Source organism: Arvicola amphibius, chromosome 2, assembly GCF_903992535.2.
Source record: "Arvicola amphibius chromosome 2, mArvAmp1.2, whole genome shotgun sequence".
NCBI classification, from domain to species: Eukaryota; Metazoa; Chordata; class Mammalia; order Rodentia; family Cricetidae; genus Arvicola; species Arvicola amphibius.
Genome location: NC_052048.2, coordinates 153,817,738 through 153,830,290, shown reverse-complemented (window position 1 = coordinate 153,830,290; position 12,553 = coordinate 153,817,738). Strand labels below are relative to the sequence as shown.

The 12,553-nt window shown below is 38.3% G+C and overlaps 1 protein-coding gene across 5 annotated transcripts in view; it reads right to left on the bottom strand.

The window, feature by feature from the left end:
* The window catches only part of Ppp1r9a (protein phosphatase 1 regulatory subunit 9A), a 296,952-nt gene that overhangs the window by 75,688 nt on the left and 208,711 nt on the right, over positions 1-12,553 (bottom strand). For 3 of the 5 annotated variants that reach the window (XM_038320888.1, XM_038320892.1, XM_038320891.1), the window contains exons 5-6: positions 7,109-7,244; positions 1,733-1,798 (exon numbers count right to left, since the gene is read on the bottom strand). In XM_038320888.1, the coding sequence (XP_038176816.1) occupies positions 1,733-1,798; positions 7,109-7,244 (202 nt within the window). The remainder of the gene's footprint in view (positions 1-1,732; positions 1,799-7,108; positions 7,245-12,553) is intronic. The other 2 variants (XM_038320889.1, XM_038320893.1) reach the window with 1 other exon arrangement.

Below are 12,553 nucleotides of genomic sequence, written 5' to 3'. Positions count from 1 at the left end.
TGTCCCACCATGCCCAGAGATGAGAAATATTTTTAGAAGTTAGTGATAAATATTTTTAAAAGTATACAACATCCTAAGCCATCAGGAAAATGCAAATGAAAGCTATTTTCCAAATTTGTCTTTACTTTATTGATATGATTCAATTCTGTTCAATTTCTTGGTTTTGTCTGCTTTTCACAGTGATGTGGTCATTCCTGTGAGAAGAAGAAATCAACTAACCAGTGATAATTGTGACTGATGGTACAATAAGCTAATGGAAGATATTTATGAGCTAAAAAATGCAGGGATGCCCATGGCGCTATTGCCTCATTAAAAACAAAAGACTCTGAGTTTAGCTTCTGAGAAAACCCTAGAGGGCTTGGTGAAGAAATGAAGCTCAAACAGAGCCCTGAAAGGCAAACAAGATGAAGTAGACATGCAAGACAACCAAGAGTCTATCCAGTGATTGCCAGTCCAGGTAGACAAGAGAGCAAGCCTGCCCCGCACAATGACTGCTTGCTGGAAAGCAAGTGGCTTCCATCCTGTGATTCAGCACTTCTGAAGGCTTTTGGTAAAAATTATACTCAACTGTGAAAACTTTTTTTTTAAATAAAATATTTTCAAAGTTGGATAATATCATCTATATTAGTCCACACGCCACCTCTTTTGACTTCAGGCTCTGTGGTTTTCAGAGTGATACAGAATCACTCACACACACCACTAGGCAAAGTCTATGCTCTCAGATAAATGTGTTGGGCTAGAAGGATCTGACAAGTAAGCTTTCTGTTGCTTTAGGATCTAGCACAGAAATGACTAATGTTATACTGTGGCAGCAAGAAAGAAAGGGACAGGAAAAACATAATGAAATCATTTCCATTATAATTCTTATAAAGCACATAGGTTTATAAGAAAATGAGGTACGAAAGGAAGACCATGCAGAGGCAAAGGTTCCTGCCCTGACTCTTACTATCCACGCCTCTGACTTTTCACTATCTGCGATCAGCATTATACACAAAGAATATTCTTGAAATTCAGAGTGGGGTACAGGAGGATGTTCAAGAAAAGGTACAGTTTTCAAAAGCATGTTTTCTGAGAATCTCATGATTCTGTGTTCCAATGATGGAGATCAGTAAAAATTTCAGATTTACAAACAAAACAATATCGCTTAGGAATCACAGCCTCTGGACCACTATTAGGATTTAGCTCTGTGTTGTCAGACTCCTCTCATCATGACCCTATTAACCACACACAAGTCTGTTGGATGTGCCACTATTTTTATGACTAATTAAAGTTCATTACCTATTTTTGTCTGTCTATTCTGTATGTTCATCCAAACATATAGTGAAAACTTAAGAAATTAGTTAATACCAGAAGATTCTTTTCTAAAACAAAAACAAAAACAGATTTAAGCAGAAAATAAATTGTTATGTAGACTGTAAAACATAAAAACAGTCCTAATCCAGAGTTTCTTTGTAAAGTTTTCCCTCTTTTTTTGAATCACAAAACATTTAAAGGATTAGGGGTTAAATATACCTGTGGTTAAGAGGAAGTGAGTCCATCTTACAGACTTATACATAAAATTCACATTATATTTTTCTAACCATTATTTTCAGATTATTATTCAACACACAAAACGAACAGCTCCAGAAATGCTTTTCAGGGAACAGGAAGTTAATAAGACTTGTAGAATATTTAATTTCACACACCAAGCAAGAGCGTACAGATAAGCAGATTTTTCTGCCAAAACACAAACCTTAAGGAAACGGTTGTTATTGTTATTGCAGTTGCCAGACATTCCTTGCAATTCAGCCACAGTGCTCTAAAAAGTTGACAGAAACAATTAAAGAAGGCTTCCCCCAACCTCAAGACATCAGGATAGAAAAACATCAAGGTTCAAGTGTTGGTTGGACCACACACTGTCCAGTACCGAGAAGAGACTGCTGCACCTCCACGCCCGGTTCCCTAGGTCGCAGACACAGGGTGGCGTCTCTCTGCATTGGTATATGCATAGTATTAAAAGGTGAGCAACAAACGTTGCTATCTCGTCCTCACCTACAACAAGCTGTTTCTAACGAAGAAGAGCAAACAGCCTGAGTCAAACTCAGTATTAGACCTACAATGTTTTCCCCACAAAAATTACTTTTGTAAACCATTTTTAATACTTATGCAACCAAAGTTTCCATTAAACTTTTGCTTACAATTCTTACATGCTAACAGAAGCAATAAAAACAAATATTCCTATGGGTATTTCATACAATACATGAAAAGATTCTAAGAAGCAAAGTGTTATAATATTATTAAAATGATATGAAATTCTAGCAACAAAAACAAATAATAAAAGAAAAGAATAAGTTGTATTTTAAGACAAAGCTGTTTTCTGTTGATGATGAATCATGTTGTAATCTGTTGCCTAGAGAGAGATTGAAATGTTATTTGTGATATACGCTTTACAATGTGACAAACACTCCATTATCAAAGGATCTTTAAAGAAGTAAAATAATCATAAAAAGTTTGTAAGTTGACTCCTTTTAACTTCAGTGTAACCATACCTATTTTCTGAACCAAAGAGACAAAGAGATACAAGTGTAGTTAATATTGTTTCCAGCCTGAGCACACAGCACTTCAAACCGCATACTGTTCTTATGTAGAGATACAGCCAAAATACAAATACACTCCATAAAGTAAATAACAGAGCAATATCACCTAGCCACTGTCGGGTGAACATCGACAGTTACAGATTTTAATGGGATATTAAATGTTGTTAAATTGTACTTGAAAATTTTACCATACACTCAGTGTTTCATGGCATGGTGTTAACTGAGGGCTTTATTAAATCCTCCATGGTTACCTTTCAAATTGGAAAGAAAGAAAAAAAGACACAAAGAAAGGGAAGGGGAGGGGAGGGGAGGGGAGGGGAGGGGAGGGGAGGGGAGGGGAGGGGAGGGAAGGGGAGGGAAGGGAGGAACAAACAGTCCCAGTGAGATTATCCGTTCTCCTAAACCTAGACATGCGGTCACTCATCTCAGATGTGCATGTATGTGAACCTTTCAGCCTTCAGATTTCCATCTCCTGCTCTTTGGGGGATCCCCTCCTAGTCTTCGGCCTCCAGGCAGGGTTCCTTGTGCTTTTCCAAATTAGAATGGTTAGCAGAGCACAGAAACAGAAATGCAAATTCAAACAGAATTGGCTGTTTGCTTATTGGAAACTCTTCTAGTTTAAATATTTGGAGAAAAGCAGAAGCAGCAGAAATTTAAATAGTTTGAGGATTATCTATACATTCAAATTCTACTAGAGCATGACTTACAATTTCCTAAAGCGTTACAGCAGATGAACAGAGGCCTAATACACAACCATCTCCCTTCACAAAAGGGCCAGTGTCCTTTAACAACTGCAGGAAATATTCTCGCATCCAGATGTTTCCTGTATAGCCAACTCGAGCAACCTGTCAATGTGATGTGCTCCAAGTTAAAATGAACCCTGCATAATTTGATCAAAACAGAAGCATTGCACCCTTCTGTGGGCAACACTCATCTCAGCCCTCGTTTGGGAAGTTGCTAGTTGAACTTGGTGGCTCTGTGTAATCAGAGGTTTTCCTGGCTGTGTTCAGGCAAGGTCACAGGAGATTTAGCAAATAAAATGATTCTAAATTTCAAATTACAAGATGATTCTGTGAATTATAAGAGAAGTGAAAGGCCCTGTGACTGACTGTACATGTTCAGGCAGGCCTGTCCTAACAAAGATACGCAAATCAATAAACTGGTCAATTATATATGAAATTAAATCAATTATTCAAGGCCCATCTAACCACTGGATATCCAATATTGGCCCTTCTCATTTCACTCACATCTTAGTCATTTTACTTTTCATTAACAGTGGAAGAGAGAAAACAGAAAACAGAGATAAAACCCTGATCCCCCAACTTAATATTTAGTAGCATTAATTAAAAATTTGAATCAAGTGCCACTATTGGAAGTTCTGACAGTGGAGCAAATTTCACTGTTTGTACAACGTTCATCTGTGCTGTGAACAGAAGACTGAGGCTGTTTGCCCCGGCCTGCTGTGGAAGGCGCCGTGGAACACCCACGAAAGGGGACACTGGACGAAGAGCACAAGGGAGGTCCGACTACAGAAGGTCAGTGTTACCGGCATTAACACAGTCGTGAGCTCCAGATTTCAACTATTACAACTCATAAAGGAAGAGAACATTCAACTCAATCCTTTTTGTAAAACATTTCTCTATCAGTTGATCTTCTCTATAGACTCTATATACTTACACACGGCTGACTACAGTAAAGCAGGCTGCCAAGTTTGCACTGTCCCTATTAGACACACAGAGCAAAGGCTCACAGACCTGAGGAATGACAAGAAACACCATAACTCAAAACAAGAATCATTTTGACACCTCTTGTTGTCCATTTATTCTGGGTCTGAGTAGAGAGAGAGAGAGCCATGACGGGAGTACTGCGTGCTCCACCTAAAACCTGCACAGCGCATTGGTCTCTGGGGTCAGGGAGAGAGCACCGATCTGAAACTGCCGACAGCTAGTGAGACAGCTGGAAAAACACCGTGGTTGTTGGAGCTGTAGGGGGAATCTCTCGCTATCGTGCTTTAAAGGCTCAATGCGATCGACTCCCAGAAAAGTTTATGATCCCAGTTTCACTCACTCTTCTCCTCCTAAAAACACGTCCAAGTAGCAAAGAACTCTCTTTGCTTTTCTCAAATAAACAAATAAATAATTCTTTCATTTATTCAAACTATGAATTTAGAAGAAAATCACTTTCCCCTTTCTATTTCTCGTCTCTCTCTTCTCTCCTTCTCTCCTCTCTGTCTCTCTGTCTCTGTCTCTCCCCCCCACCCCCCCCCCCACACAGGAGCAGGGGGAGAAAAAGAGAGAGACTTTAGAAGCTTACATTAAAACTTTAGGGTGGCTAATTGTGATCAGTCAATTCCTCAAAGTAACTGGAAGTATCATGATTACGAGACAGAGGACTTTAGCTAGAGGAGATTTCCAGTGGCTAGATTATTTTAGCATTCCCCTTACTTGTAAACCTATTCTCTTTAGTTAAACACAGGGAAACAAAACAAAATCAACACCATGTCAGACAGGCCTTGGACTCAAGCTCTTCTGTCCTTCCTTCGGCTTCCTCAGGGCTGGCATTATCTGCGGGCTCCCACACCCTGGTCCAGACTGAGTACTTACTTTCTAAGTGTGGACCATGAGCCAACAGCAGCTCTGGTGTAGCCTCACCTCTGTACTTTATAGCCAGCAATACAGTGGCACACGGTCCTAGCTGGGCCTCTTTCTTTTCCCCACCAGTTGATGTTTCTCTACTTCCCAGACCATCAAATACGAAACTCTATCAGAGTAGAGAAGTGAAAATCCAAACCTGAAGAAAATGATTCTATAATCCTATAGTAGGCCTAGATGCTTCTAGTAAAACATAAAACACTAGAGTAGGGAATTGAAAACTAGGCCAAATATTTGAGGAGATCATCTGTTTAGTTTCAAAATTTTAGATAATGTATTTTTGACTTAGTATTCCAGTACAATAAGAAAATTTTGGTCAAATATATTCCGTAAGTATAAAATGAAATGGAGAAAATAATTCTAAAAGACTATTTCAGTCATGAACAATCTCTCTGCTGTATTATTCTTTGGTCAAAAGTTGAATGATGCCAAGTACGGTGGCTCACACTTGTAATCCAAAAGCAGGGAATCTGAGGGAAAGAGCTGCTATGAGTTCAAGGACAGCCTGGGCAAGGTTTTACATAAGGAGAACCTGTCTCAAGAAACAGGCTCTGTGTGAGCCTTGTCAGTTTGGATGCTCACCTTCCTGGACCTGGGGGGAGTTGGGAGGACCTTGGACTTAACATAGTGTAGGGAACCCTGATGGCTCTTTGGTCTGGAGAGGGAGGGAGTGGGGGTATGGGTGGAGGGGAGGGGAGGGTAGGGGGAGGAGGGGAGGAAATGGAAATTTTTAATAATATTAAAAAATTAAATAAATAAAAAATAGAACAAAAAATGTTAATTGATATGTGACCTGCAATTTGTTAATGTAACAAATGGAGACTATGTCCTCATTATACCGCAAACGCATGAAAGTTTAATATATATTTGGATTAAAGCCTGCTAAATTAATATACATGAAAAAGACCTGAATGTCCACTCATTAATCTCTTTCTGTGTCATAGATAAAAGCAAAACCACAGTCTGGATAAATAATATATTCAGGTGCGCAGAAGTTGAATGTATGAAATCTCCCTGTGCTGTATCAGCTGACATAAAGAATATTTATTTTTTGGAGCATTTGCACGTGTATGAAGTATGAAATACTACAGCTAAATTACTGATGAATCTTTTGACATGCCAATATGAAACATATGTACGTTTGAATGTGTTTGTAATAAAGTGTGTTGTCCCAGCCTATCAGTGTGCACTTGGAATTGACATTAGAAACAGTCCAGCGTCTGTGTCTCATTACACCACACAAGGGTTCCGGAGAGCCGTGTTCACTTGGGGGTTAGTGTTGACTCATTTACTTGATCTTCCACAGAGCTCAGGATGTAAGATCATTCCAATATGTACCTGTGCCATGGGACATATACTGGTGGAAATGCTTGGCTCTGCGTTATGTTAGCACAGATCACTGCGAGCACATCCAAAAACCTTTCTCTTCCTGGGGTGAGGAGAAGCCTCTGGAAAACCTCAGCCATCTCCAGTGCTTTTCTGTCTATGTTTGTGTATGTGTGTGTCTTCGTTTAAGTGTTTTATTGATTCTTCCAAAAAAGTATTACAAACTATTTTAGACTATTTGGAAATGATTGGAAACATACAAAGCAGAAAGAAAAACCATCTAATTCCAATGATACAGACAGCCATTACTTATATGGGTTCTGCTTGTTTCTATGGATTTTTTTTTCAATAGTTTGTTAAAAAGTTAAGACTGATTTGCTTTCATAGTGTTCTAGAAACCATGATTCAATTTATAAGAGAATATCAGGTACAAGTGGTATTTCTTTTCCAAGAGGTTGAATTTCAGCTCGGCGTAGATGACATCCTCCTTCGAAAACTATAAAGAGCCCGCGAGACAGGAGCAACATGGTGAGAAGAAACAGCTGTGCTCCCTACCTCGTCATCATCCGCATCATACTGCGCATAGTGGCGCTCTAGCAGTTCCCTCTGGCGTCGCTCCTGCTCCAGGGTCTGGCTTATCAACTGGGCAACCTCACTCACTTGTCCTGGTTTTTCTCGCCCAATCACAAACCTGTGGAAATGTTCAAAAAGGGTAATGAAGTCACAGTTAGCCAGCTAAGGAGAATGGTCACACTCAAGCCAGAGCAGTCTATTTAGACTAGAAAGTACTAGGACTCATGGACTGCTGGGACATAAGAGATGATAGGTTTACTCAGCCAGGGAAACACTTTCCACACACAGCTAAGCAAGAAAAAGAAGGGCAAAAATCAGGGATACTCCACAAAGAATGAACACTCAGGAAAGTCATAATAGATGCAATCTGTGCAGTACTTTACACATTTTGATGACTCAGGAAATGGAAGCCAGGACATAGTCACCTGGACCTGATGATCCAAAACATTTCTATAACAATGTCCCATAACATTGCAAAAAAAAAAAAAAAAAAAAAACATTTTGTAGTAGACCCCACATTAGGTGATTAATGGAGGGACATTGACTTTTGCTGAGTTTCTAGGACTTTGTTGACAAAAAGGAGAAATACAAGGGTTTTATTGCAATTTGTTTTTAACAAAAAAATTATAGAAAAAGGTGGTAAAGTAATCCAGTGTGTGTTTGTGTATGTGTGTGTGTATGTGTGTGTTTGAAGATGTTAGAAAGACAGTGGTTCAAAAAACAATGGGAAAATATCTGTTGATATTATTTCGTATAAGATGCTAAGTTAAAAGAAATAAACTGGAAAAACACTAACTTTCTTTAAGTCGCATCATTTATGATCAGCCTTTGTCAGTATTATGTGTTTTATATAACATGGCGTATTCTTTCACATTAACATATGACTCTATTTTCAAAAATGCAAATAATATGTCTGTAGTGTATGGTTTCTAAACACCACTTAGAATCATTATTTTAAATGTAATGCTCAGCCTTTTCTATGCTTAATTGTTAAACGTATCCCTTGACAACAGAATGTTGTTTTATTCAATCTTAAACCATGTAGATCACCATTTTCTGTATAAGGACAATAAAGATTAAATTATTTGTTCTTAGATGTTTCTAGTTAATTTCCTTTCCAAAACACTTTCATACAGTTTCCAATAGACTAGACTTGGCTTAGAATTAGGCTCAGATGTTTATCATTTCATTCCTCTTTGGGAGTCAAGTATAAAAAGGATCCTACAGATTTCCTTTGTCAAATAAAATTCATATTCAGTAATTCAGTAAACACCTATTTTAAATGTTTGATTCAATAAGAACAACGAACACAAAGGCCCGTGATCACTCCAGCAATGAAAATATGGGGAAAGTCCATCGACCCGAAGCACTTACTTATATTGCTTTCTAGAAAACTTCTTCACTCTGGTTCCATGCTAATCTCTGGGAGTTTCACTTAAAGGAAACTGTGATGTTTAGAGAATGTTTTACTGTATAGGATAGATTTTTGGCAGACATATTCTATTAATAGTCCTAAATTTAGATGATTTTAGATATTATGCATCAAGTTACTATAAATATTTGCATGTGAGCCTTTATAGACATGTTTTCATTCTCCTTTAACAAATAATGCATTGAGTCAGATGTGTGTGTAACTTCTCGAAGAGTTGCCAAGTTGTCTTCTGAATAAGAGGCTGCCCTTTCCTATTCTCCTCATGCTGTACAAGATCCACACCTGCCGTACATCTTCACCATAACCTGGGGCAGCCACTCTCTGAATCAGCAGCCATCCTGGTGTTGTCTGGTATCAGTGCTCTTAGGACAATGATTATAATCATTCACATTTTACCATCTATTTCTCTTTTTTTCTCTTTTTTGATGAAATACTTTTTCAAAAGTTTTGTCCACTTTAAAAATTGTTTATTTTTATGATTGAGGTCAAATGACTCTTAGTACATTTTGGTATATATTTTTATTTGGTTTTTTGTAGATATGTATACACACAAAATGTACATTTACATATTTATGTGTTTAATCTATTATACTCTCCCAGTTTATGCTTTTTGATCTCAGCATTTCAAATTACGTATATGACTTTTTAAAAACAATCAGCAGTTTCTGCTTTAGCAGAAGACCATCTTCAAAATCATGTGGAGGAGATGAATTCAGACTTACTATGTGATGAAGTTGTCACCTCGTCTCAGTGTCTGTTTGTCAACACAATAATAAACACAGACATGCTGGGGGCATACTGAGTAGATTTTCATGAGTAAACTGTTTAATCATACAAAAAATAAATGATGTCATTTAATGAATACTAATTCCTAAGATTTCTCCCCTACTTTATGATTAAATCTTTTTTCCTTTTATTTCTTTAATTAAAAATTCTTCTCAAAGTTAAATTTAATTTTCAGGCATACTGTGTCATAAGGGTAGTTTCTTTCTTTCCAAATAGCCAGTGATTTCAATACCATTTGTTAAAGACTGTTCTTTACAGTGAGTCTGGGACCTCCAAGGGAGTAGGGAGGAACCAGAAACCTCTGCAAGTCTGGGTATGAGTCTGGGACCTCTGAGGGGGTAGGCCTGAGGCAGAGACCTCTGAGGATCCAGGCTTGAGTCTGGGACCTTTGAGAGAGTAGGCCTGAGCCAGAGTCCTTTGTGGGACTGGGCCCAAGACAGGGATCTCTGCAGAAACAAGCCCAGGCCAGGGACATCTACTGAAATAGGCCTTGAGTCAGCAGCCTCTGCCAGAGCAGGCCTGAGGCAGTGAACTCCACAGGAGCAGGTACAAAGGAGCCACCACTGAGGGGGCAGGCCCAAACCAGAGACCTCTACCCGACCAGGTGTGAATTGACAACCTCTGAGGTAGCAAGTATGAGCTAGCTACATCCCCTGGTGCAGGTCTAATTCAGTGATCTCCACTGGAGCAGGCCTAAGCCAGCAACATCTGCCAGAGCAGGCCCAAGGCAGCAACCTCAGCAGAAAAAAACCCCAAGGGAGTAGGCCCAAACAACCCCTGATATTGCAGAGCAAACCCAGGGAACACAGAGCAACCTCCAAGACCATAAAGTGACCAATGGGGTGACTGGAACCATGGCCTTGACTGCACCATGAGGAGCAACCATCTGAGCATTGGATTCTCTGGCACCTGGAAGATTTATCACTAGAGTCACAGACAGCTAAAACTACATCAATCAGAGGGAAAGCTGGGTAGACAAGGTAAGAACATATGCAACACCACAAAGAACAACCCAACACCAGTAAAAAGTAGTGACCCTAAAACAGCAAGACTTGAACAACTAAACATAGATGAAGCAAAAGAAAATGTCCTAAAAAATAACTTTAGGAGAATATTTGAGGCCCTTAAAGAGGAAATTAAAAACTCCCACAAAGAAAGGGAGGAAAAGAGAGAAAATAACCAAATTAAAAAATAAGAAATGAAAAGGAGGACATAAACAACAGACACAGAATAAATCCAGAGAATTATCAGGTCGTATTTCAAGAATTTGTACTCTGCAAAATTGGAAAACTTAAAAGAAATGGCCAACTTTCTGGATAAATATCACTTACCAAAATTAAGTCAAAACCCGATAGGGAAATTCAATAGACCTGCAACTGCTTAAGAAATAGAAACAGTCATCAAAAATCTCCCAACAACAACAACAAAAAGCCCAGGACCAGATGGTTTCAGCTCAAAATTCTAAAAGATTTTCAAAGAAGAACTAATACCCAAACTCCTCAAATTGTCCCATATAATAGAAACAGAAGGAACATTGTCAAGCTCTTCTTATGAGGCTACAATTACCCTGATACCCAAACCACATAAAGGCATTAGTAAGAAAGAGAATTACAGACCAATTTTACTCTTGAACATTGATATAAATATACTCAACAAACTACTGGCAAATAGAATCCAAGAACACATCAGAGTCATCATCTTCCTAATCAAATCAGCTTTACGCCAGAGATGCGAGAATTGTTCAACATAAGAAAATCTGTCAATATAATCCACCATATAAACAAACTGAAAAATAAAAACCACATGATCATCTCATTAGATGCTGAAAATCCTTTGATGTATATTTTGATACAATAATCCTTCATGATAAAGGTCTTGGAGAGAGCAGGAATAGAAGGAACATACCTAAACATAACAAAGGCAATATGCAGCAAGCCACAGCCAACATCAAACTAAATGGAGAGAAATCACAGTGATCCCACTGAAATCAGGAACAAGACAAGATATTCAATATAGTTCTTGAGGTCCTACCTAGAGCAACAAAAGGAGACCACGGGGATCCAAATCAGAAAAGCAGAAGTCAAACTCTCACTATTTGCTGATAATATGACAGGTTACATAAGTGACCCCAAAAATTTTACCAAGGAACTTCTACAACTCATAAACACTTTCAGTAATGTAGCAGGATACAAGATTAACTCAAAAAAAAAAATCAGTAGTCCTACTTTACACAGAGGATAAAAGGACAGGGGAAGAAATCAGAGAAACAACACCCTTCACAATAGCCACAAGTAGCATAAAATATCTCAGAATAACTCTAACGAAACAAGTGGAAGACTTGTATGACAAGAACTTTAAATCTTTAAAGAAAGAAATTGAAGAAACCAGAAAATGGAAAGATTTCCCATGTCCTTGGGTAGGTAGAATTAACATAGTAAAAATGGTAATCTTACAAAAAGCAATTACAGATTAAATACAGTGCCCATCAAAATCCCAGAAAAATTCTTAACAGACCTTGAAAGAACAGTACTCAACTTCATATGGAAAAGCAAAAACTCAGGATAGCTAAAACAATCCTGTACAATAAGGGAACTTCTGGAGGCAACACAATCCCTTACTTCAAACTCTACTACAGAGCTACAGTACTGAAAACAGCCTGGTACTGGCATAAAGCAGACAGGAGGATCAATGGAACTGAATTGAAGACCCAGATATATTAATCCAAACACCTATGAATACCTGATTTTTGACAAAGAAGTAAAAAAATATAAAATGGAAAAAAGAAAGCATATTCCACAAATTGTGCTGGCATAACTGGATATCAACATGTAGAAAAATGTAAATAGATATGTAGAAGAATACAAATAGATCAATATCTATCACCATAGACAAAACTCAAGTCCAAATGGATCAAAGACCTCAACATAAAGCCAACCACACTGGGCCTAATAGAAGAGAAAGTGGGAAGTACACTTGAACACATTGGCAAAAGCAACTACTTCCTAAATATAACCCCAGTAGCACAGACACTGAGAGAAACAATAAGTGGGGGCTCCTGAAACTGAGAAGCTTCTGTAAAGCAAAGGACATGGTCAACAAGACAAAATGACAGCCTACAGAATGGGAAAAGTTCTTCACCAATCCCACGTCAGACAAAGGACTGATCTCCAAAATATACAAAGAACTCAAGAAATTGGTCATCAAAAGAA